A 27,589-nucleotide genomic window follows, 5' to 3' on the forward strand; every position below is an offset into this window, starting at 1 on the left:
TAAGTCTCTGCAAAGGGGTATGAGGATTACGGAAACTGACAGGAGTTCTCTAATGCAATGTAAGTGAAGCTAAGAAGCAGTAAGAGGAGGATGAACACCTCAAGGTTTAGAACGAGGATGGTTACCCAACAATAATGTCATGAACAGTTGATGGCAGCATGAGAGGCAAAGTGGCATCAGGACCCTATGGCAACATGAAGAGGGAATAAAGGAGAAAATGTAGCAGAAAAAAATCCCAAGGTACAGATAAAGGGACCAAGAATCAGAAAGAGTGGTATCAAGATAAAGAATTCAAAAGCAAGGGAGAGATGCACAGCAGCACCCCAGATTGGCAAGAAGTCCTCAAAGTGTAAGAGCTGGCGTATGCCAGGAAAATACAGGCCGAAAGAAGTTGATATAAAGGTGTAAAATCTGTGCATGGCAGCAAGGCTGAGCGGCACAAGGATCTGATGGTGTATGATGAGGGGCATAGGAGACACAAGTCATTCCATTGGAGCACGCAGGCAACCATAGAGAGGGCAAATGACCCTTCCTGTCAAAGCATGGCTGCACCACCAGTCTAGTAGGATATGTTTGTGTCCCAGAGTAAGCCACACATGTCATAGCTAGGTAATAGGCAGGTACCCAAATGCTCAGTATAGAGGAACTGTTATGGTTCATGAAGCAGTGCCAAAAGCGTGCAAAAGAATGGATAGCCATGGCAAGAGCAAGACATGGTAAGAAGGTGAATACCATAGATGAAGAATGGTCTTAAAATCCTGAGGGGTGTTTCAGTAAGTTTGTAATACAATCTATGGCTAGAGCCTCAGTGGTAATGATTTGAACATGGCTTGCATAGCTGTAAGTGACAGGCTTAGTGGTTAGGGTTAGAAAATAGCATGCCGTAGGCGTGACAAGCCTCATTGTTAATGGTTGGAACAAGACATGCCATATCTGTAATGGACAGCCTCAGTGTTAATGTTTGGAACATGGCATGCCTTAGCTGCTGTGACAGACTCATTGGTAATGGTTGGAACATGGCATGCTGTAGCTGTAAGTGACAGGCCTCAGTGGTTAGGACTGGAGTAAGCCAAGCTAATAAAGGATAAGTTATTCTTAGGAAACAGAAGAAATTGCCATGCAGGGTCAGACCAAGGGTCCATCAAGCCCAGCATCCTGTTTCCAACAGAGGCCAAATCAGGGCACAAGAACTTGGCAATTACCCAAACACTAAGAAGATCCCATGCTACTGATGCAATTAATAGCAGTGTCTATTCCCTAAGTAAATTTGATTAATAGCCGTTAATGGACTTCTCCTCCAAGAACTTATCCAAACCTTTCTTGAACCCAGTTACACTAACTGCACTAACCACATCATCTGGCAACAAATTCCAGAGCTTTATTGTGCGTTGAGTGAACAAGAATTTGCTAACTTCATGGAATGCCCCCTAGTCCTTCTATTATTTGAAAGTGTAAATAACCAATTCACATCTACTCGTTCAAGACCTCTCATGATCTTAAAGACCTCTATCATATCCCCCCTCAGCCATCTCTGTAGAAGCAGAGGATCTCAGTGGAGTCATGCCCCAGTGGTGTTTACCAAACACCATCACTGAGGTATGATCCCACTGACCTCCCGCCTTGCTTTGCCTCAATACCTCTTTGAAGCGAAGCAGGCAAGGGAGATCATGGGATCATAACCCAGTGGTGGTGTTTGGTAACGGAATGCTGGAGAACACTAACCTTCCTCTAAGTCAGTAGCAGTGACAGCAGTAAGATACTGAAAAAAAAAATGATAAACATGTGCAGATTAACACAGTGTGAAAGCAGCTAACAGCTAACAGGATCAGAACAGATGGAATGTTTCTAATCTTGAACCAAAGCATTGTTGATACAGAAGTCTATAGTAATACAGAATTCTGAGACAACAGCAAAGCAGAATTTATCCTCCAGGAGTGAGAGATAGAATCCAACTGCAAGCTGAAACATTCAGGGATTGCAATACAAAGGATGGAAAGTTCAGTGATTCGCTGATTTAGAAAAATACTTCCCTCTGATATGTTCCCTTGCTTTGTCAGTCTGGTTTCCTTGACAACAGATCCCGGTTCTCCTGTGACCTCACACACAAGTCATAGGCATGAGGGCTGGTTGCTATGGAAACTCCCACATGACCTGCCCAGCCTCAGAGTCTATTGCTTTAATGCAGCCAATGCTTTTCAATGAGGAAACATAAACGAATGACATATGTTTTATTCGTGACATTTGCTCATAGTTTTTCGGGGGCAAACAAATCAAACAAATATGGTATATTCATCATGGATAGGCCATTTGTTTTAAATGAATGCACACGCCTATTCATTAACAGTACCATCAGAGCTAATTGGTCCATTTCAAGTAACATACAGGCCGATACAGTAACCCGCATTTGGACGCGAGTTTTCAAAGCGCTAACTTTACCCTTTATTCAGTAAGGGGTGATAGCGCATTGAAAACGCGCGTCCAACCCCCCCGAAACTAATAGCACCCGCAACATGCAAATGCATGTTGATGGCCCTATTAGTTATTCCTGCGCGATACAGAAAGGTAGGCGTTAATTTCTTCCGGCGCCGGGGAAGTGCACAGAAAAGCAGTAAAAACTGCTTTTCTGTGAACCCTCCGACTTAATATCATGGCGATATTGTCGGAGGCCCCAAAAGTAAAAAAAAAAGTAAAAATTTAAAAGAAAGATTTAAAAATTGGCCCACGGCCCGCAGGTCGGAAGATGGACGCTCAATTATGCCGGCCTCCATTTTCCGAACCCATGGCTGTCAGCGGGTTTGAGAACCGACGCCGGCAAAATTGAGCATTGGCTGTCAAACCCGCTGACAGCCGCCGCTCCTGTCAAAAAGGAGGCGCTAGGGATGCGCTAGTGTCCCTAGCGCCTCCTTTAACCGCGGGCCCTAATTTGCATAGGCCACCCTCCTGAATCGCGCGCCCAAGAGAGTGGCCTGTGCGCGCATTTTTAATTTTCTTTTTAATAAGTAGTAAACTGTGGGCGGGCATATGAAAAATTATGCAACAATATACAGTCTTAAGCCTATCACACAAGAATGTGTGCTTATGAGATTTAGTTACTTCTTGGAATAAACAGGCTGTTTCTATGTAAGCCTTCCTGCACCACAAGTACTTGAGAAGTGAAGAATTGATTCTTAAAATTATATTGAAATATATCTATAGGAATTAAAAAAAAATATTTCTTGTGCTCAGGGTGCAGAATTTTCAGCATTCTGTGTACGGCTAAAATCTGTGGGTACAAGTTATAAGTCCTTTTTGAAAATTCCCAGGTTGTGCCATTATGCTGCAAGCAGTTATACCTGCTGCCAGGCAATGCGTGTACATCGAAGTGCATGCTCCTCCTGTGCTCTGCCTTGTTTGGACACAGAAAAAAAAAAAGCAGGAAAAATAATTTCAAGCCCACCTAAAAAGTTATTTATTTAGGCTTTTATATGGTGCCCCAAAGTACACTCTAATGTAACTGAAGCAACAGGAAATAAAGAAACTTGCCTGGGTCACGGGTGTCCTGTGTCAGTAGGAGAAGCAGGATTTGACCCCTAGATCCTCGGCCCCTAGCCCATTGCTATAAGCAACAGACCACCCCATACGAGTACTAACGGAATAATAATTGTGTAGCCTGTCCGTAAAGTGCCTTAGAGAATCACTATTTAAAAAATGATATGGCTTTGAAAGTAGCCATCTTTTTGCCAGTCCAGAGGATGATGTGGCCCTGACATCAGCGAGAGAGAGAAGCCAATCTCTAGACCACCGCTCTATGGTAGCACAAAAGAAGCTGGCAAGGAGGGAAACTGCTGGGAGCAGTTGTATGGAATTTGTTTTGAGGGCCCCGACTTTTAAGGTCTGGGGAAACAAGTATGGGGGGTGACTTGCTGATGCGGCGGTTACTACCCTTAACCAACAAGCCTTGATACTGTTGATGCAACTCAATCATTGCTCTCTGCTTCAACGGCAGGGCATAACGGAGAATTGGATTTAGACAGCAACAAATGAGGGCCCTGATTTTACGGTATGGGAAACTGATAAGCATGGGGGAGAGCTGCAAGGCGCAGCAGATATTACCATAAGCTGACTGGGCAGACTGGATGGACCATTTGGTCCTTTTACTGCCGTCATTTATTATGTTGCTATGTTTCTGTATTAATTTCCATTAATTAAATGTGGAAAAGTCAAGGGATCATTTTCATCCATTAGGACCTGTTTACTATTACATGACATGTAAACATTACTCAAAGTATATTTGTTTCAGGGGAAACATCTGGCAACCTTCTGCTCCACTTTGTGCCTCTGCTAACAAAACGGCTCACAGTTCCTCCCCAGCCCTTTGCGTTAATGAAGCTTGCATGGCATTTCTTACCAAGCAGAGCTGGCTCTTGGAGAATCTCACACTCTGTAAATCACTAAATTACCCAGAGGATGCATTAATGATCTTATGACTCCGCTTTTTAATGTCTTCCTCCTTCAGAGGATGTTTAGATTGCCCTATTGCTCTGATTGCTAGTTGTCAGTAGCTTGTCACGCAGCCATTGATGCAAAAATCCAGTTCAGTTATCACAGCCCTGAGTGGTGATGAAAACTCGGTGTATAGATCCCTCATTCCTCCTGGCTATAATTGTATACACAGCACTACGTGACATCATTTCACACCATCGTGCTAAAGTAGCACATAATCTCTCTCTCTCAGTGTATAGACAGGATAGGGATAGATATAGAAGATTAAAAGGGCATACAAGTGCATGTGAGGAAGGCAATCATTTTCTGTCCGGCTGCAGCTGCCATGCACATTCCCATCAAGCTTAACTCCTACGACACTGTAATTGTTTCAGCCTGTGGCCTTGCAGCCCGCGCTAGCAATGAGCACAGAGGTTCCCCCCTCTTTCTATCTGAGCACTCCTTTATCTGAGCAGCAAAGTGTAAATGACCGAAGGGGTTTTCTCCTGGCCTCCCTAGATAAGGCTTTACTGCCTCCTCCCATGGGTTCTAGTCCTCTTTGGCAGCTGATAACCTTAGGGATGATTCATGGGCTTCTGCCTGCAAGAAGTTTGATTCATCTTGCATTCATCTGCATGTATGGTAATAGTGACACAGAGCTCGATTCACCCAGATTCAGACCTCTGGGAGACAGACGGTGGATGACTTTGGCAAACACAAATAATCACATCTTACCTTAAAAGGAAAGCTTGAAATTGGTAGATCCTGTGCAACTTGTGGAAAGCAAATAAATCTCCTTTACAAGTCAGTGGAGTACAGAGGAGGAAGATAAGTAAAAAAAAAAAAAAAAAGACTGCCCTGGATAAGAAGAGATTTTGCGGGTGGTCACATGGTTTGGCTGGCAACTGGGAGGTATCTTTAGCAATGCGGATAGAATAACTGGGTGGACTGAATGGGCCAGATGGTTCTTTCCGCCATCATGTACTACTTTGCTATGGATTTTTAGGCTGCTTGCTCTTCCCCCCCCCCACCCTCAGAATAGCGTAATACATTTTGGATGCAATTTTCAAACAGCCCGCATAAGAAAGTCAGCAAAACCACACGCTAAAGTTACGCCAGCCTTCAAAGAGGGCTTAGCCGCAAACGTCTGCTTCGAAAACTATCCACTTGCGAAAATGTCCACACAAAAATTCCATGAAAACTTGCATTCATACTTTTTAAAATGTTACCATATGCATGTAAGCCCATCCCCCCCGCCCCCAGCTCTGTCCCCAGGAATGTTCGGGTAACTTACGTGTGTGACATATGCACATAAATGTATCGGAGGTTTTTATAGTGCGTGAAACGCTTTCAAAATGACCCTCCCTTGGGATAGTTTTGTAGCAGCCCACATAAGAAAGCCAACACGTGCATACGTTACACCCGTTTTCCAAGCGAATTCACGTGCACGCACTTGCTTTGAGAATTATCCCACCAGATCTACCTGAGCACAGCTCCGCCTGATCATTCTGTGCAGGACATTTACGCACGTACTTTTGAAAATCCAAAAGTGTGTCTGAGTGTCAATGTCCTCAAAAATTTCCATAAGTCCAAACCCCTCTCCACCTTGACTCCTGGGAACGCCTCCACTCAGCCCGGATCAACTTAAGCGCGTGCGAGACATGCGTGCCTAACATTACTCACATAGTAAGCGGGCACTTTCACAACCTGCCAGTTCCCTTGGCAGAGGGACCGTTTTGCCCGCAGATATGACTTTGAAAATTACCCTCCAGACAGAGCCGGTGCAAGGGTATTGGGCGCCCTAGGCGACCCTTGCGCTGTCACACACCCCCCCCCTCCCTCACCGGTCGCGCCCCCCTACCTGTTTCGGCGTCTCTATTTCTCTTTGCCGCGAGCGGGATAGGCCCCGCTTGCGGCACCAGGTGGCTGCTCTTTGGCGCCCCCTACGGCTCAGTGCCCTTGTCGACTGCCGAAGTTCACCTAATGGATGCACCGGCCCTGCCTCCAGGCCATGATGTCAGCTCAAACCAAGGGCGAGAAGTTAAAAGCACCTGCCTATGCTGCAGCAGACACCACACCACCTCAGAAATACCTTACCTGGCTCAACTCCACAGGAATAATTACAAAAAAAAAGAAAAGAAAAAAGAAATGTTGAAATCTTTCCTAGTGGGAAAAAAATACTGTTGTAATTGGAATAAAGTTAAATGTAATGTTATACAGGAATTAAAGACTGTGCACGTGTAGGCAGAAATTTAAAAAGCAAGAATAAAACATCTCATCAGTGTTACACACTTTGCTTTACCACCATTGCTTTATCAGCAGCAGTGCCCATCAAGGAGGAATAATCCTTTCACAGGCACCCCACGTCAGCTGTTTAATAAGCTTCAGTCCCCACTCCGCTTCTTACAGCACAGGTTCTCAACCCTGTTCTCAGGGCACACCTAGCCTGTCAGGTTTTCAGGATATCCACAATGAATATGCATAAGGTAAATTTGCATACAGTGGAATGCATGCAAATCTCTCTCATGCATATTCTTAAAGGATATCCTGAAAATTTGACTGGCTAGGTGTGCCAGGAGGACTGGGTTGAGAACTACTGCCTTAAAGAGCTGGATGCCTAGCAGCTCAGGACTGACTCTGCAGACTAACCTACTGCAGGCAGGGTAGAGGGATAAGGAATGGGATACTACTACTCCTCCTTAATGTATACAGTGCTACTCCACATGTGCAACAGTAACACTCATTTATCTCGCACAACAGAGCCACCCTAAGTTTTCAACAGTCCATGACCAGAAACATACAATTCAGGAGAGACATATTACAATCTTGGCAACCACAAAACCAGGGGCGGATTGACCTCTCTTCAGCTTCTGCTCATATCACCCACCCCTGCCTGCCGGCAGCCAAAGAAAAAAAGAGTGGCCACTGCAGAGTCCATCCCGCCATGACCCAAAGAAAGGCTTGGTAGGGTCACGGTGGCACTCATCCCGCCACAGTCTGAAGAAAGGCTCACAGTGGAACCCATCGTGTCGAGGCCCAAAAAGAGGGGGAAGCCCTGAGATTGTGAATGTGAGGGCATATGAGAGCATGAAAGCCTGTGTGGGGGGAGGGAGAGAACCCGTGCATGAGAGAGAGTGTATTTGTTTCAGCATGGGTGTGTGTGTATGAGAAAGAGTGAGCCTATGTATGTATGTTGGTGAAAGAGCTTGGGTAGGTGGATGTGTGTATGTGAGCATGGGCAGGGGTGTGTGTATATGAGAGAGAGAGAACCTGTGCATGAGAGAGAGAAAGTGTATGTGAGAGCCTGTGTATGTGTGTTTGTGTGTGTGTGTGAGCCTCTGTCCTGGGAAGAAAGAAGAGGATTGGGAGTTTAGGGAATCTTAATTTTGTCTGGACCTGAGGTATTGTTTAGGAAGAGGTTCAGCTATACCTAGGAGACCCCAGTCCACCTGGGATACTTACCAATCTAAGCCCTGGAGGATGAGACCATTTCGGGACACAATCATAGATAGAGAGCAACTCTGGATCTTGGATGAGTTCTGTTGAAGATCTACAGCAGTAAAGATTTTTAAGTTGGAGCACCCATCCAGAGAGTCCAGAATGGTTATTTGTGGCACCCAAATCCACCTACTCGATGCAGACTGAGAGTAACTCTCACAGAAGAGAGATTCACCACTACACCTTGGGCTCTGGAGGTATACCATCTCCCCCTATCAAAGAATCCACACCTCAGAGCTGCTAGGATTGAGCAAGGACTTGGCCTCGGGACTGAGTGTGACTTTGCCTTCCCAGATAGTACCAGAAGAGGGGCTACATATAGAAGTGATAAGTAGTAGTAATAGTAGTAGATGACATTACATTAAGATCAACAGTCTCATCGAGTTATTCTGGTCTACACTGCTAAGGATATATCCCAGTTGCTGATCATTATTGCAAAAGGAAAAAGGAAAGTGTGCCCATCTAGTACCACCAAAGAGAGACAAAAGGAAATATTGCCTAATATTGAGCATCAAGGAGAAATAAGGAGGAGAGGAGTTTATGCAGATTAGAGCAGGGTGCTCAAACTAGTCCTTGGTGCCTCTCCCCCCAGACAGTCGTTTTCAGGATATCCCTAATGAATATGCATGAGAAATATTTGCGTACATAAGAGGTAGTGCATGCAGATAGATCTCATGCATATTCATTAGAGATATCCTGAAAATCTGACTGGCTGGGGAACCCCAAGGCCCGGTTTGAACACCTCAGGATTAGCGCATTGGATATCTCGTGCAAGGAGTATCTCGTTCACTTGGAGAACCTGAGGCAAAGTAACATAGCGGGGACCCTGAGAAAGTGTGCTTATGAAAATATGGTTTAAAGTCCCAAGAAATGTATTTCCTGCCAAACTGTCACACCTGAAGAAGCTGGATTTTAAGGGAAGGGTATTTTTTTATTGGAACATCACCTCCAGTATGAAGAACTCGATCTCGACGTGACTGTTAATACAATCCTCAAAGGCCTTGCGATAAAGCTTCCCCCCTATTCAGAACGAACGCAGGACTGAGATAGCCCGGTCTCAACCCGCAGTGAAATCCCCTCCCTCTCTTTGCGAGGAGGACACAGAGGAGAGGGATACAGAAGGGAAGAGCAGGAAAAGACCAGCTGGCACATCCAGCCTACCCAGCTATTCCGGGATTTACCCTGCTAAGGGTAAATCCCAGATGCCAGCCGTGGAAGAGTGAGCACTTGTAGGATATCTTTCTTTATCCAAGCCAGTTTTCATTGCCTTCCTCTTTGGTTCTCTCCCATGCTAGGTAGAGGAGCACACACTAGCTAGTTCCTCCCCCACCCCTTACCCACCAGCTTTTGTAATAATTGGTATCAACCTCTGCTGGCTGTGATAAATACCTTGCCTGCTGACAGACGTTGGCAACCAAGGTCCCCTGCACAATGACCGTGACATTCCTGCCAGGAAACTGCAGTGCTTTGCTATTGCCTTCTGCAGCCCACGGCACCCTGCTCTTCTCTGGTGGTCTTTTATCCAATGCCCAAATACCTGCCAGGCCTGCTCCTGCTCAGCTTCCAAGATCTGACAAACCCGTTTCTCCTAGGGCCCTGTTGCTGGGGAGAGAGACTAATAAGATGTTTAATTTAAAAAAACAAACATTTGAAGCTTTAAGAACCTTGTGGTATTTATGAGTGAATGCTGAGTAACACAGTGATTAGTTTCTTTTTAACTTATTTATTTGTCAGCCTTTCTTTCAGGGGCACAGTCACCACTGCATGCATAGTTGGCAACTAGTCCAGACAATGCTGAGGCCTTTGTTTTTTCCCCGGGAAGGCTTACATTTATTTTAACCCTCCAGGTGGTGAGATTTTTACCAACTTATTAAATATCATATGATAAATACCGCACCGCTTTTTGCACTTTCAGTATATACCAGGAGAATGCCCAATCACCTCATTGCTTATTAGCATTCCAATTATCATATTTATATAGACAAATGAATCAAAGTTATCTTGACCATGATAACCCTACTTAGTGCACATTAAGGCATAGATTTATCAAATTGCTGTAAATATGGCATGCGGTAGAAAAAGGGGCATGTTTTATGGTAATTTACTAATCAACAGAATGTGCGCTATCATAGCACTTCACATAGGTATTATCACAAAGTGCATTAACTTGCTGCTGTAATACCTACATAATTGCATTCTTCTACAAAGAGAGAGAGAGAGAGAGAGAGAAAGAGAGAGAGAAAGAACCTCTATTTATGCTACTAGAGGAGGCCCACCTAGTAACTCGAGGTGAGGTTTAGGTAGTAGTGTAGGGGTTAGGGGCCATTTTTACATGTAGAGTGAGACGAACGAACATAACAGTACACTCTTGTGAAGATTTGATGGCCTTCAAAGTGAGGAGACCCACACAAAGATGAGATTTGTACAATGTTCTCTCAATCAATCCCTTTCCTCTCTCCTCCTCAGCCCTCCCCCCAGCCCAAAACTGCCCAAAACAGAATTTGTGAAAAAATCACAAATTGCATTATGAGCATAACTAACACACGATATCACACAGCTTAAAAAGATGTAGTTATTTTCAGCATTATCATGCATTAATGCTTTGCACTTTGCAAAGCTAGCCCACTTTTTCAAAAATCCCACCCCCAGACTCCTCCCCAATCCCTCCCCTTTTAAAAATTTGCATCGCACCATGCGTTATGACATTTTCGCATGCAAAAATGCCTTAACACATGCAAAAATTCCATAACGTGATTTGATAAATGACCCTATAAAAGATGTGATGAATGGTTAATAGCACAAATTGTTTACTGCTCAGAAAATACATTGGCCAAGTGATAAATACGTTATCGCGCTTTAATACATCGGTCTGTTAGAGTCTTCTTTAGTTCTTCTGCAGCCACTATAATGGGTTGCTGTTCCCATCATTGATCCTCTTTAATGAACAGTTGTTGTTACGCGCCCCGTCCGCACCTGGCCCGCGTACGGGCCTCCCCAGCAGCAGCCGCGAGCTCCTCCAGGCCTCGGTGTCCCGCAGCGGCAGTCACCGGGCCTTCCATTGCACACCAGGCCTCACGCCGGAGTTTGGCGTCTCCAGTGGTGTTGGCCACGCCCCTACGCGTGCGCGTGGCCCGCCTGGCCTCTTGTTGGGCCAGGGGCGGGTCCTAGCTCCGCGGCACGCCCTGATTGAACGTTCAATATAAGGAAGTCCCTGCCTGCACTTCCTTGCCTTGGCAATCGGGTCGGCACTGCATGTGTACTAGTTTGTCTCTGCATTCACAGTCTTGTTCCAGTTTTGTTCCAGCCTTGTTCCAGCGTCCTACTGTTCCAGCCTTGTCCAGCGTCCTTCTGTTCCAGTGTCTGTCTGTCCTGTCTCCCCAGGTAGTACCCTCGGACTGTCTCACTGGTACTGACCTCGGCCTGCTCCTTGACCATTCTGTCCGCTGCCTGGATCCTGACCTCCACCTGCCTTGTGACCTCGTCTGACCTCCGGAACCTGACCCCTGACTCGTTGTCTATCCTTGGACTGATCCTTGCATTTTGATCTCTGCTGCCATTGACCACGTCTCCTGATTCTGGCTCTCTGCCTTGCCTTGTCATCGCCTTCGCTGTTCTGGTCTTCCTTGCTCCACCAGACCTACCGTCTAGAGTCCGCCCGTACTCCCTTGCTGTTCATGGGCACGCTTCTCTGCTACCTCTCCGGGAGACCCTGCGAGGCCCACCTAAGTCCAAGCGGCCCGGGTCCCTACGGGCTCCACCCGGGGAAACCATGGGCTTCCAGTGGTGAAGCTCATCCTAGCCTTTGTCTCCTCCTGTGCCCTGCCCCCTGGGGGCAGGTGCTTCCTGGACCTACCAGGGAGCCGTTCTCCACTGCTCCAGGACAAGGATCCACCTCCCAGCACAACAGTTTTCAGCGATGTTGCAGTTTCCCTGAGATATAAAGTAAGGGGAAACCAAAAATGACAGGAGGCGAGTGGCACGTTTTAATTTAAAAACATGAAGTTCCACACTGAACTAATGGAGCCTACTTTCCGGAATGTACATAAATGTGAACATATATATGGATTAAAAAAAACCCTCTATCAGGATCCCCTTGGTTTCCTGATAAGTACTGAAAATCTGGTGCAGAGAAGACAAGTACAAAAGTTATTAGAGGAGACAGAGAGAGAGATGCGCACACACACATGCACACACACACACACACACACACACACACAGAGGGCAATCTTATGTCTTCTACCTTTCAGAAAGTTGACTGAAAAGGCTTTGATATTATTCAAAAATAAAAAGAAATGGCTAATATTGCATTAGATGTATACTGCTAAAAACCTCTCAAGATGTGAGTAAAGGAAGCTTTCCTACTTTACATACAGCATTAGTAATAGCGTTTGTAAAGGCTTTGGCACAAAAATTATTCAGATGAGTCATTTATGCATTAACAACTTCTGTGGTAAAAGAATTGTCAGGCAAGCGTCCTATTCAGGCAGAGACGCAACCACACTCATGCTTTTGTACTGTTATTTCGAAATTCGGTTTGCCTGTGGGATTCCAGCTTCAAGCTCAGCTCTTGTAGACTTTCTGCATGCAGGGAATTCCATATGTATGACCTAGAAGAGAGAAAGAGAGAGGATGTGATTGATGTTCCCGCTAACCTGTGCAGGGAACCTCCATCTCCCCTCTACCTGTCTCACAGTCTGAACCGAACAGGACCATGTGGCCTCACTTGACCTGTCTGCCCAGCGTGGTTCAAACTGTGAGCAGGCGGAGTGACACCAAGCCAACGGAAGGGAGTCAGAGGCATAATGCACAGGAATCAAACATTTTTCATTGGAATTTATAGAAAAAGGGGTCATAACCTGAGAGGGAAAATGAGTTACGTAAGGCATAACGTAAGGAAATGTTTCTTCACAGAAAGTTTGGTGGAGGCGTGGAACAGCCTCCCAGGGATGATGGTGGAGAGGAATTCAAGAAAGCCTGGGTTAAGAGGAGAGGTTCCTTAGATGTAGGGTAAAACCTGGGATCAGGTGGGCTCTGTGGGACTGCATCAAACACAGGCAGACTGAGCTGTGCCTTGTGGTCCTTATCTGCTGTCCTCTTAGGGAGCCATTCTCTCTTACTCTCTTCAGCTTCAGATTTTGCAAGGAACTTGCCTCGACAGGAAGACTCTTAGCTGGATGAACTGAGCTGAGGTTATGCACTCCGAGGCACGTTAACCTTCTCTTACACACCGCTGGGTTTCTGATCACTCTCTTTCCTTTTCCTCAGCTCCTTGCCAGCCACTGGCCATTTGACTCCCATCCATTTGGATTGTTTCTCTGCAAACTGGTCCCCTTCATACAGAAAGCGTCCGTGGGAATCACAGTGCTCAACCTCTGTGCCCTCAGTGTGGACAGGTACAGTGCATTCCTACTTTTATTACACTTCCTTAAATGTGAACTACTAATCCAGAACAAACTGCTAATTACTGCTGATGAAATCATAATTTGTTTATGTATCTTGGTTTTAAAGCAGGAAGTTTATGCAAGTGTGCTAAATGTCCAGTTCAAATTCACTTATTTATTTGCCACTATGTGTGCGATGTGATAGAGAAAGGGGGGCATAAGACAGAAGCATTCAGATGTCTGGCAGGCATCCATAAGGTATAATAAGGTTAATTGTTCTGCAGCTCACTGATTATAATTTAGGTCCTCTTTGACTATGAGAACAATGTGTATCCACCAACTCCCATCCTGTGAAATGTCTCCTGCGTATATAATTGTTGAAAATGTAAGTACAATGCACCCACCAAACTACTTTCCCACAGTGCCCTTAAATGAGTTTTATTCATTCTCAGCACCTTATTAAATTTTACATGAGCTTTTTTGTCATTGTTTTCCCAATTTTCCACCCCTCTCCTCCCATGTAAGATTGCGGTTTGTGATCCTGGTCAGGACTGAAACTGGGCTAAATGGTGATTCAGGCAGCCTCCCTCTGATGATGTCACCAGCTGGGCAGTCCACTTCCAATGATGCGGCAGGAGCTTACATCTACTGCCGGGATAGTGGCTGAGATGGCAGCAGTGTACTGCTCCAGGCGGTTGCCCCTTCCAACAACCCTGATCCTAGTTCCCTTTTGTTGACATAGGGTTAAAAGGGAAGTCTTTTCTGAGGCTAAACATTTTGTCACTATTCTTGAGGCAGCTAGAGAGCAAGTGTCCTCTCTCCTGCCCGGGTCTTGAGTTCATTTCCCCTACAATGCATCTTGACTGTCACCTGATGGACAGAAGATTCAAAAAAAAAAAAAAAAAAGTTTCCAGCACCCAAGCCATGGGACCAGCTCAAGTCCTTTCTTTACCTGATCTTGAGTTATGTGAGAGTCATTTTCCCTAACATTTGGGTCCAGTATTCTTATTGTATTTCTTTGCCTCTAGCATCTTTCTCCATCAGAAATCCATGTCCAGCGGCACACGTGCCTAGAAGCATTCAGTATGCCTGCTGCAGCTATTCAGTTCTGTGGAGGAATTCCACTAGGGAGGAGTGAACTGATCTCAAATAAACGCAAGTTCCAAGCAAACTATGGGGTGCTGGGATATGGAGGGTGGGTGCAGGAGAATGGAATCCCAAGAGCTGAACTGGGATAAGCAGCAACTTAGTTAACATAAATCTGAGTCATTTGTGGGAGTACTTGAATCTCCCTAGTCATTGTCTCAATCTTTTTGACACAGTCTGAATGGAAATATTTGTAAAATTGCACTCACCTTGGATGTAGTACACTATTTTTTAATAGCTCAAGTCAGTGAATATATGTCTAAATGCAATTCATTCGGAGTATGCACGGATCACTTACTCTATGTCAAGGCAGATTTTGATTGTTCAAGTAAACTCAAGGCAAAAATCTATTCGGTGCAGGCTAAGTTTGGACTTATTAGGCTAAGTGACGCCATTTCAATATTCGGCTGCATTCACGGCAGCCACTTAGCCTGTTAACTAATTATCCTGCTACATAGTTAACCAGCTAATTGGATAAGTTATCCTGCCATTGAGCAGGTCCAAAGTTAGTCGGATAAATTTATATGGCTATTAGATAGCCCTGTTTATTCAGTGGTGATGGGGCAGTCTCGGTCCTGTTACAGAAAGACTAAATAAAACATAAGAACATAAGAAATTGCCATGCTGGGTCAGACCAAGGGTCCATCAAGCCCAGCATCCTGTTTCCAACAGAGGCCAAAACCAGGCCACAAGAACCTGGCAATTACCCAAACACCAAGAAGATCCCATGCTACTGATGCAATTAATAGCAGTGGCTATTCCCTAAGTAAACTTGATTAATAGCAGGGCCTTTAAAACAATGTAAGGGGAAGTGACAAAGCAAGTCTAATTACAAAGCATGCAATAAAGAATTACAGATCATCAGACAAGCTACAATTAGCTAAAGAAATTCTGCTGCAAACAGCAACATTATTGCCCCCAAAGTCCTTTAGTACATTTAATGCAAAAGGCATTGGGATGAGGAATTATGTGAATCTCTTTCTCAATGGACTGGAAAACCTAATTATTATGGATTAGGACCAAGCAGAATAACTTAAAGATTTTTCTGCTTAGATGTTTACAGTGGAAGGTAAAGCCAAATAAACCTTCTCAGGCTTGGTTCAAGTTCAGGTTCAGATCTTCGGGAGGTCCATATTCAGCCGCTATCTGGTTGAGCATGTTAGCCGGATAAACATATCCAGCTGAAGACAGAGCTAGTATAGGTGAATCCTCTGTTCTGTCCCAGCCAGCAGCATGTCAACCTGATGGCGGCATGCACTCGGCCCATTCCCATGTGTCAGGTAGTTCCAAATGTGCCACAGCCCAAGGACTCACACTCCATGACAGATTGCTGAGGCCATGAGTTCAGCCGACTCACCTTCACCTCAGGCAGCACATGGACGGGCTCTCACTTCTGGTCCAACTCCCTCCAGTACTAGCACACCTGCCAGCCTCTGTCCAGCATCTGGCACCCCTGCCCAGGTACAATGGTAACACCAAGGCATGCCTGGCTTCACAAACCAATGACCAGATGCACTTTGAGCTGCAAGCCCCAGGCTTTTGCTGCGATCATACCAAGCTGGCATTCATTTTATCACTGCTCGGCGGTCCTGCCCTAGCCTGGGCTTCTCCCTTGTGGGAGAGAAACGAGCCCCTTATGGGGACCCTAGAAGAGTTCCTAAGCCAATTCCACAGGATATTCAATGAGCCTGGAAGATTCTGCTCAGCGACCACAGATCTATTTCGACTTCAGATGGGCAATGCGACCTTCGAGATTACACCATCCGCTTTACGATGCTCGCTTCCAAATTCAGGTGGAACCAAGAAAGTCTGGGAGCCATCTTCAGGGATGGCCTTGCCAACAACTGCATAAAAGGTGACTTGGCCGGGAAGGGTGTAACATCAGCATTGGATGACCTCATCAACCTCTTTATTAAAATCAATATGAGGTTCCAGGAATGAGCCTGAGAGAAGGACTCCTCTCGAAAGTACCTCCCTGATTCCAGAGACTACTTGTGACTCCTCCCAAGAAGTCAATGCCACATCCAACCATGGATGAACCTATGCAGCTCGGAAGGGCCAAGATCTCCAATGAATTGAGGCAGAGGAACAGAAACGTCAATCTCTGCTTGTACTGCATGAGTCTAGACACTACGCAACTCAATGCCTGGAGAAGCTGCAAAACTCCGAAGCCTAGGTCTGGTCAGAGAGGCAGCCCTATGTCACTCTTGTTCTTCAGACTATCTGCAAATGCTAGTTCCTGTCTTTTTGAAGACAGAAACCAAGGAAATATCCACTGAGGCATCTTTGGATTCCAGGGTAGCTGGGAATTTCATTGAGGAAGATTTGTTCCGGAGCTACAATCTTCTAATTGTTCAATTGAATCCTTCGGTGATGATCTCCTCAGTAAATGGAGAGCCACTACCAGGGAATATGCAGGCATCCACCAGTCCTCTGATCTTACAGGTAGGAGCCCTGCACAAGGAGCAGATTTCCTTTTTCATTCTGCCAAAGTCCGTGAACCCAGTTATTTTAGGATTGCCATAGCTCCAGAAACATAACCCAGTGATTGATTGGGTCTTGGCCGAGATTTCACTGAGGGGTCCCACCTGCTTCCGGAAGTGTCTGCAACCAGTGCTACCACCACTGTCAGTCACCCTGGCTACACTTCCTATACTGCCTGAGCTTTCAGAAGCCTACACAGCCTATATTGATTTCTTTAGTAAGAAGGAAGCTGAGATGCAGTTACCCCACAGGTCTTACGACTGTGCCACTGACTTCTTTCCAGGCAAGTTTCCACCTCGCTACCAGCACTTTACCACACCAAATTCAAGATCATGGTTCTGACCTACAAATAACTTTTAGACCTGACTCTGTCTTACCTTAGTAACACCCTTACCCCCTATGAACCCTCTAGCTACTTAGCTCCATGTCACAAGCCCGCCTCATGATCCTATCCCCGAGAGCTATGCATCTCATCAGCAGTAGGTCCAGAACCTTTGCAGGCTCCGCCCCCACCCTTTGGAACTCCTTGCATCATACTGGACCCAGACTTCCTATCCTTCAGAAAGCTATTAAAAACACGGTTATTTGAGGCAACCTTTGTTGCAAGTCACCAACATGCATGCACACCACCTGAATCCTGAAACCTTGCAACAGATCCTGACAACTAAATTTCCCTGTACTGTTGAAAATCCCACTTTTCCTGCATAAGGAGATCTTGACCACACAGATTTATAAAGCAAGCCACTGTCTCTAGCCCACTGTACCCTCTCACCCCCTACCACTGGGCTACACCCCCCCCCCCCCCCCATTTTGGAGTTATGTGTATAAATTTGCAAACTAAATTGTTATTGTCTTGTCTTTCTTTCCTCCTGTTCCATCAGAATGCAGCTCTCACCCCCTACTCCTGGAACATACTGTCCCTGATTCGGAGTTCTGTTTTATTTGCAAATGGAATTGTTATTGTCTTGTCTTTCTTTCCTCCTGTTCCATCGCACTGCAGCTCTCACCCCCTACTCCTGGAACACACTGTCCCTGATCAGAGTTCTGTTTTATTTGAAAACGGAATTATTGTCTTGTCTTTCTATCACCTTGTTCTGTCCCATTGTACTTGATTACTTGCTTATCTTTTAACAAACTGTACCTGACTTTCCCCTCTTTGCGGGTCTTAAATAAATGTTTTTTGATGATGATTAGAGAGAGACTCGAAAGTCTGCAACAGGAGCTAGCAAACCCTTCTTCTGTATAAAATTGCTTTTTTTCCCCCCCCTCCTGTTTGTTTTACTGCTGGAATTAAGCTCTTTTTATTGCCATTTTATGGGCGCATAAAAGCTGCGTTTCTTTTGTTATCACCGGAATAAAAATGCTCGTTTGTCCTCCTGCTCTGACGAAGCCTTCGGTCCTTCATCCCGCTCGGCTTCCTGCAGTTTCCCTGAGCTTCTGATTGTTCGGGCAAGGTCTTGGATCCGAGTATAACCTGATGCTTGGTCCCGGGTGCTACTTCTGTGTTGTTAAATGGGCGACTTCGTTTCAGAGCAGGCTAAAGGCAGGAGTGATGCTGGAGTGGAGTGGAGAAGGCAGGTTAGGGATGGCCCATCGTGGTAAGTTTTCAGCAGAAGTGGGAAAATGGGCGAGGTGATAAGGCAGAATGAGAGCGATTAGAGAGGCAGGATATGTTGTGTTTTTCTAACGGAGAGGACAGCGGTGGAAAAAGCGGTGGAAAAAGGGTATCCACGCCGGCCAATGGCATGGATACCCTGTCACATGGTAAGGGCAAAGGGCCATCTGCGCCATTTTTATTAGTGGCAGCCGACGGCCCGAGAGCGAGAGATCGCTCCCGGCGCCCCCACTGGATCACCAGGTAATTTTAAAATGTTCTTGGGGGAGGCTAAGGGATCAGTTTTAAAGGGTCGGGGCGGGTTTTTTTTTTATCGGGCCATCGGCACCATTTTTACTAGTGGCAGCCAATGGCCCGAGAGCGGGCGATCGGTCCTGGGGCTTCCACTGGACCACCAAGTGATTTTAAAACGTTTTGGGGGGGGTGGGATTAGTTTTAAAGGGTCGGGGTGGGTTTAGGGGTTGTTTTGGTGTGCCGGTTTTCCCGCCCTCCCCCCAGATAACTCCCGTTTGTGGACACAAACCCGATTAGCGATTTTTCACGATAAATCAGGGGAATTTCTATTGTATCGCACTCTTTAACGATTTTTGACGATTTAAAAAATATCGGACGATATTTTAAATCGTCAAAAAATGATTCACATCCCTAGAATAGTATGAGGCCAGGGGATTGAAGGAGAGAGAAGGTGATGATGATTATGATGCCAGGGAGTGGGGGAGTTAGAAAGAAAAGATGCGGGGGGGGGTAGAGGAGAGGGAAGGTGATGATGATGATGATTATGAAGCCAGGGAGTGGGGGAGTTAGAAAGAAAAGATGCCGGGGAGGGGGGTAGAGGAGAGGGAAGGTGATGATGATGATGATTATGAAGCCAGGGAGTGGGGGAGTTAGAAAGAAAAGATGCCGGGGAGGGGGGGGGGGGGGGTAGAGGAGAGAGAAGGTGATGATGATTATGATGCCAGGGAGTGGGGGAGTTAGAAAGAAAAGATGCGGGGGGGGGGGTAGAGGAGAGGGAAGGTGATGATGATGATGATTATGAAGCCAGGGAGTGGGGGAGTTAGAAAGAAAAGATGCCGGGGAGGGGGGTAGAGGAGAGGGAAGGTGATGATGATGATGATTATGAAGCCAGGGAGTGGGGGAGTTAGAAAGAAAAGATGCCGGGGGGGGGGGGGGGGGGGGGGGGGGGGGGAGAGGGAAGGTGATGATGATGATGCCTGGAAGGAGGGGGAAGGAAAGGTGGTGATGCCTGGAGTAGGAGAGAGGGAAGAGAAAATGATGATGGTGAAGGTAATGTTTTGCCACAGTGAAGTGAACCCGGTGCCAGGTGTTCCACAACACAAAAAAGATTGGGAACCACTGGCTTAAAGATCAAGGTTTAGGAGAGAGCCAGAAGCATTTCCAGAGAACAGGAGTGCACAGGACAGGCTTTTTCATTTGCAGAGCGGATTTATAGAAGACTGCTGAATTTGAAAGGAGAAGGAATAGACTAAAAATTAATATCGGAAAGAAATATTGTAAATACCGTATTTATTTAAAATGTTTGTTGTGGGAGGTACTGTATTGGAAGAAGAGGTGGTGGGGAATGAACGTACTGTATAATCCCAGAGAATTTACTCTATGACTGGAAAGTCCACTGTCTGGTGGAATATACAGGGGCACTGCCAGAAAAACATTTTGTGCTGGGAGAGGATGGTGGAATGAATTACCAGTACAACTAAGAACCAGAGAAATATTGAATTTAGATTTTGAGCTCCTCAAACCAAACCATATCAGCATCAAGATAGGGAAGTTGCTACCTGCTTTTCAAGGCCTGAGTACCTGAAGGTCTGAAGATCACCAGAATATAACACAGATGTTTATGAAAAGATTTTTAAAGATAAAAGAGCGATAGTTATTGACAAAAAAAAAGTCCATAATGGAGTTAAAACAAATTAGTTCACAGAGTTGGCAGGTATCATTTATTTATTTTAAAACATTTATAGTCTGTTTATCATGAGGTTTTTAAGAGCAGTGAGACTGGAAGATTTTTTTGTGGTGTATGGCCTGCAGAGAGGAGAGAAAAATGACCAATCTATAGTTCAGGGGTGGCTAACTCCAGTCTTCAAGAGCCACAAACAGGCCTGGTTGTCATGATTTCCACAATGAATATGCATGAGATAGATTTTCATGCAGTGGAGGCAATGCTTGCAAATCTGTCTCATGCATATTCATTGTGGGTATCCTGAAGATAGGGTTGCCAGCTGGCTCCAGATTTTCAGGACTGGATACCCATTGAATGCTGTTTTCCCTATTGCATTCCCTAAGAAAAGCAAGACTACAAGTATCTGCATGCAGGTGAGTAAAAGCAGGACTGGATCAACCTGTCCTGAAAATCTGGAGCCAGTTGGCAACCCTACCTGAAAACCTGGCCTGTTTGTGACTCTCGTAGACCGGAGTTGGCCACCCCAGCTATAATTTATAAATGTGAGTTTACTGATGTTATGTTATCTTGGCCTTTGCGGTTTCTGTGTTATCTGGAATAAGAACAGAGACTAGAGATGTCATTCTTAAGAGTTCTGTTCACACACTGGTACAAGGATTGAACCATTCTCTATACAGTACTTCTCCTGTCTGGTGGCAGTGCCATCTAGTGTCCTTCACTACATTATATCTATTGTCTTGTAAAGAAAACAAACATATATATGAAACAATAAAAACTGTCTTATGGATAAGCAGTAAGCATGCATTATATTCACTACTGCTCTTCTAATTATAAATACAGACATTGAGGTGACTTTGCTGTGTGACTGAAACAAATAATTTGCATAGTGTTGCTATCGTCGGCCTTTGTTCTGGCTCCAATATTGGAATCTCACAGCCAAACGGCCACACGCGTAAAAAATGGGGGTTACATATGTGGCTGGGCCTCGCGCACTGCGCACATTTTCAAAGGGACCCGGCCACGTGCGTAGCCCCCTGTTTCGCACAGAAGTGCCAGGCCCAAGGAAAAGCCACTGTACTGGAAATGGCCAGTACAGTGGCCATTTGCCATTTGCCACTGTGCCAGGGAAGCCTTCGCCGGCACTCGGCTGGTGCATGCAAGTTGCTTCTGCTCCAACGGAGCGGTAAGCAAAAAAATTAAAAAAAAGAAAAGGTAGGAAAAAGGGTTTAGGAGAGGCGAGGAGGGGGGAAGTGGGAGGTAGTATAGGTAGGGAAGTTCGCTCTCAATCCGCTCCTTAATTGGAGCAGACTGGGTGGAAACTGGGAGATGCTGGGATGCGTCCCCGCACAGAAATTGCATAAGTCGTCCGTCCCCCCCCCCCGTGCCCCACCTGCACATGCGCACGCGGATTATAAAATCCCGTGTGCATGTGCATGCGGTCCATGGATTTTATAACATGCGTACGTGTGTTATAAAATCAGCGCGCGCGCACCTTTAAAAATCTACCCCTCAGTGTCTGTAGATGCTGGTGGGATTTCAGAATCTATAACTGGTGGCTCATGAACGTGTCCTGGTTCCACTCTGTTCTCTAGAGTAAAATTTTTTCTTCATAGTCCACATCCACACTTTCTAATATCAGTTCGTTTTCTACAAGCATTAAATATGACCATGAAATCTGTAGCTTAGTAGTGCTGGTGTGAGGATGTCATTGGTTGTGCAGTCACTACATCTCAATCTCTGCATCATCTTTCTGTTTTCCTCATATAGTAGTCTGGTTCTGTGATGATTCATAGGCATGTGCATTCGTTTGAAATGAAAGTGTAAAATGTGATGAATGAATGCAGAAAAAAAAATGTCGTGAATTTTTCATTTTTGGGAACTCGCACACCCTGTTTGCAAATAGTACAAACTGTTTTGCTAACAGTGCACCCTATTTTCTAATATTTTCACGCTATTTCCTGAAAACAAAAAAACACAACAAAACAAATAAGATAAAACACCCCAAAACAAAAATCAAACAAAAAAGTTCAAAAAACAAAAAAATGAAATAAAGATGAAAAAATTAGTGTGCACATCAATAAATAAATAAAATAAAGTAACCCTTGGGTGCCTTTCTGTAATAGAAAAAATATGGGTCTCCTCTGCTTTCTCCATCCTTGTCCACAATCCCCTGAAAGCTGGAGCTTGAGCTACTTTCGTAGCTCCTCATTCTAACTGTGCTGCTCAGTGAAGACTTGATGCTGTGTGTGCTGGAATCCATAGCTTTATGCTAAATATTTGAACTTTGTAGTGCTGGACTGAATGCAGTTGTCTGATCTGAGCTTTCCCAGAGGTCCACGACTGGTTTATTTTGTTATTCGGCAGACTAGATGTGGTCCTCATGGTCCTTCCTTCAGTCTTAAAATTTCACATGCTTTAAGTAAATTGAGATCAGTACCATGATTTATGAGTCTCTCTCTCTCTTATATGTGGAGAATTTGTTCCGAAAACTATTCTGTCTCTGATGATATCATCTGTTTCAGTGAAACTGCCTCCACCTAAAGAATTTCAAATTACAGTGTTTCTAAATTGTCACCCATTAACCAGCTTACAACACTTTAAGACACCGGAGTGTCTGCCAACAGGAGTCCATGGTTGTGCTGATGACCATGAGGCCTGGCGAGGCGATGTCAGTAGGAAGAGTACCAGGTACCGCCTCTTCTCAAATCAGTGCAGTGTCCCGCAAGCATGCCTTGGCACTCTCCTCTTCAGACAAAACAAAAAAAAAAAAAGGGTTTGCCTTAAAATGTGCCTGTGCTTTTTATGGTAGCATATATTACTGAAACCTGAGTTATTCTGGTGAAAAAGGGGCTCTGGTGCTGGAATCAATCCCCCGTTTATAACACTGCTCCAATGGGACAATTAGCTTCGACTTACATTTCGACTTAAGTCATGGTTTTCAGGCATTACCGATGATTTCCTGTAATTCCAATTCTCTTACAAAGTATTCTGTTGTTTTAGGAGCACTTTACATTCAATTATAAAAACTTATAGCTTGAAAATATTTAATTTCCTTTAGAAACATAGAAACATGACGGCCTATCTGGTCTGCTCAACTCCCCTAGCACTCCCTCAGAGATAACCTATGCATGTCCCACCTCCACTGGGAGGCTGTTCCATGCATCCATCACCCTTCTTGTAAAGAAATATTTCCTTAGATTACACCTGGGTCTATCCTCTTTCACCCTCATCACAGTACCCCTCATTACAGAGCCTCCTCGGAGGTATTTAAATGTCTTTATCATATCTCTCCTCTCAGTTATTCATGTTTAGATAGTCTCTCCTTGTATACTTCAGAACAAAGACCATTGATCACTGACCACTGACCATTTCAGTAGGCTCCCTCTGAACCAACTCTATCCTGTTTATATCCTTTTGAAGGTGCGACCACCAAAACTGTGCCCAACATTCCAAATGAGATCTCGCAAAGGACTCATACAGGCCAATATCAGCTTCTTTTTTTTGCTGACCATTCCTCTCCTTATGCACCCAAATATCTTTCTTGTGTTTGCTGTCACCTTATCCACCTGTTTGGCCACTTTGAGTTCCTCGGATACAATCATCCCCAGATCCTGCTCTTAATTTGTGCATAGAAGAATTTCGCCCTCACACTGTACTGCTCCCTTGGATTTTTACAGCTGAAAATAGCTGTTTAGCATTAAACCTTAGCTAGACCACTCCTCAAATTTCACTAGATCCCTCCTCAGGTTTTCCACACCTTCCTGGCTGTCTACCTTATTGTAGGTTTTGGGATCTACAAAAAAAAATTAATCTTTCCCAAAAGTCCTTCTGATACATCACTTATGAAAATGTTGAAGAGAACCAGTCCAAGAACCAATCGCTGTAGTTGGTTTTTTTTTACATGGCAGTCATGTCTCACCTTGTCACTCCCTTTTTCTTCAACCCATATTATAAGTAGCAGCATTTTTCTTCCTTTTATTTTACTTTGAGTGTATCTCTGAATAGTAATCCAGCACGCTGCTTGAATTTCTTTCACTCTTCAGGAAGATTTATACTGTCCCATTTCCTGTTGGGCATGTGCGCTCCAACAGAGTGCAATCTTTCTGAACTGCTTTGCAGCTGTTGCCAGCTGAACGTACAGATCTTCTGGCTGTAGTTACTATTTTTCCTGATACCGAGTGCATTTGCTAATGACTCTTTTGCTTTGATACTGTATAATAATGCATTTGTTTTATTTCAGACACCATACTATATTCTTTTGGCCTTTCTGGTCTTTGTAGTAATTGGAATGTGGACATAGACCGGGGACGTGTTGAGGTCAATATTTTAGAAAACATTAAATAGATAATTTATCAGGCTAAAGTTAGCCGGATAAGTTATCAGGGATATTAAGATGGATAAAAGCCTTACTGAATATCCCTGAAAAAAAGTTATCCATCTTTATATAGCCAGATCACTGAAATCTAACCAGCTGCCTTTCAAAGAATATAGCAAAAGTAAAAAAAAAAAAAAAAATCTTGTGGGCCTGCCAGCTCAATTCTCCACCACCACCACCACCACACCTGCTCCCAAACACCCCAAATATTGTTCCAAAGTTTAAGGTCTCTGGGGCTGACTGCCACCCTTTCCTCTCATCAGAGATTGTCCCAAAACAATTCTCTGCCCCCTCCTCATCTCCCTCCCCTCAGCCACCTCAACCCTAACCCTCCCACCCTAAGCAAGTATCCCTAAAACCTTCTGGACCACTTAGATCGCAGTACGCTCATCCCGCTCTTGGTAGCTTCCAGCATTGCTTCGACAGCCACCCTGGAAGCATAAGCTACCAGCTTTGTTGTCAGAGCTTTACTCTGAGGGTTATCCGAATGAATTCCTTCGAATCTCAACCTTGTTATTTTTAAATCATCTATTCGCACACTGGTACAAGGAACAAATCACTCTCTAGAGACAGACAATAGTTCTCTTTGTCAGTAACCCTCATATTTTATGGGTTCTTAGGCTCAGCCAAAGGGCCAAGAAAAGACGATCCTCTTATCAAAAAAAAAAGGCCAAACAGTAAAAAGAAGAAAAGGAAATTGATAAATATGAAGTCTTGGCTGTGTAAGGGTAGGAGGACTGATCAGTGTTTGTCAGGGTGTGAAGCAGTGAGGATAGGCGGCCCTTTAACATCATGGGGGAGCTCTAAATGGTGTTAATATGAAAACTGAAATCACCCAAGCGGATAACAGAGGAGACGTAATGAAGGAAAAATTGTAGACTCAAGGGCTGGAGATGGGAGTTGAGGGAGGCTCAAGCACTGCAGATCGGCAGAAACTCAAGAACCAGAGAACCGGGGTGGGGAAAGGATACAAAACCTCAAGATCGGGGGAGCCAGTGGGAAGGGAACATGGAGGAAAGGGGCTAGAAGGAAGAGGACGAGGTCTCAGCATGGAGGTGTGGAGAGGATATGTAGGTGAAAAAGGGATAAGACCCAGGGTATTGGGGGGGGCTTGAGGACCCAAGATTGTGGAGAAAGGATAAGGATGCGGAGGGAGAGAGGGAGAGGACCTGAGATCAGGAAATCACTCTGTACTTTCTTTTCTGGGCTCCAGCATTTTAAATAGTGATCCTGAACTGCAATGAAGATGCTGATTACACTAAGAAAAAGCTGTAACTGTTATTTCTGTTCAATGTCTCAACACACCATGAGCACTCTAGGCCCTAACTTTCAGCAAATTGAAATGTTTCTCCTATAGTTGCTCCAAGGTATAGTATGAAGACTGGGCCTTAGCCTAAGATTGTACAAAGAGCCAGCTCATTTATTCTGCATAAACTGAATGTCCAAATCTTTTCCTCTAATTAAACAAACCCAACACATTTGTTTACAGGTTGGCGTAAAATAAGAATTGTCATCTTGTGTGTGCATAGTTACTTCCAGTTGGCCACACTTCTCAACCTCTTAAGATTCTAGAGCAAAATTAGCCCTTTCAGGCTCATGAGGGTCTCTCTTTAATGCATATCAGAATGCATAGCAAACTCAAAACATGCCTACTGATTCCTTAATCACCTGCAGTACAAAAGAGCAGGGTCCTATGTGAAGTAGAAAGAAATGGCCACTGACTCATCTCCATCTGTCAGGAATCTTAGGAAGTTACGCTATTTCCACGGACTATTACATACCGTGGGACAGATCTTAAAACATACGTGCGGTCGTAGATTTGTTCGCGCAACCCAGCGCGAACAAATCTACGCCCGATTTTATAACATGCACGCGCTGCCGCGCGCATGTTATAAAATCCAGGGTCAACGCGCGCAAGGGGGTGCACCCATGTGCACCTTGTGCGCGCCGAGCCTGAGGAAAGCCCCGATGGCTTTACCCGTTCCCTTCAAGGCCGCTCCGAAATCGGAGCGGCCTTGAAGGGAACTTTTTTTACGGACCCTCCCTTCCCCTATCTAACCCACCCCATCCCTAATTAAATCCCCCATACCTTTGTCGAAAAAGTTACGCTTGCCAAAGGTCCGGAGGCCTCGACCACGCCCCGGGCCGGCACCACGCCCCCGGGCCCACCCCCGGACACGCCCCCTCCCTCCCCGTTTCAAAAGCCCCGGGATTTACGCGCGTCCCGGGCTTTACGTGCGCCGGCGGCCTATGCAAAATAGGCGCGCCGGCGCGCAGAGGTTTTAAAATCCGCCCCATAGCTTTTCAGCTTTTGCAGTTTTTCTCCATTTCTGTACATGTGTTTAAATGTTTTACTTACCTTAAGGCTTATATTTACCTGCGGCCATTTCTCACTCATCCATCCTCGAGCTCTTGTCAGGGATGGGTGACAAAGGTAAATATAAGTCCTCAGGTAAGTAAAACATAAAGGAAATGTATAGAAATGGGAGAAAAAGAGGGAGTCATGTGATGTGGTGAACCTGAGAGGTCGCGCTTGTCAGTGCTCCGGATGCCTCGCTCCTCAATCTTTCTGAATCGGAGCCCAGAGCGGAATCCACAAACGGTAAAAAACTTATGAACAAAGAGCTTTAATGTCAATTGACCGATGTATGCACAAACCGCCCAGTAGCATGCCCATCAAGGGGATGAAAAAAAGATAAAGAAAAAATTGG

The 27,589-nt window shown here is 45.1% G+C and overlaps 1 protein-coding gene across 3 annotated transcripts in view; it reads left to right on the forward strand.

The window, feature by feature from the left end:
* Window positions 1–27,589, forward strand: part of EDNRA (endothelin receptor type A) — a 124,251-nt gene that overhangs the window by 13,150 nt on the left and 83,512 nt on the right. For all 3 annotated transcript variants that reach the window (XM_029603315.1, XM_029603395.1, XM_029603474.1), the window contains exon 3: window positions 13,225–13,352. In XM_029603315.1, the coding sequence (XP_029459175.1) occupies window positions 13,225–13,352 (128 nt within the window). The remainder of the gene's footprint in view (window positions 1–13,224; window positions 13,353–27,589) is intronic.

This window comes from Rhinatrema bivittatum, chromosome 1 (assembly GCF_901001135.1).
Source record: "Rhinatrema bivittatum chromosome 1, aRhiBiv1.1, whole genome shotgun sequence".
NCBI lineage: Eukaryota > Metazoa > Chordata > Amphibia > Gymnophiona > Rhinatrematidae > Rhinatrema > Rhinatrema bivittatum.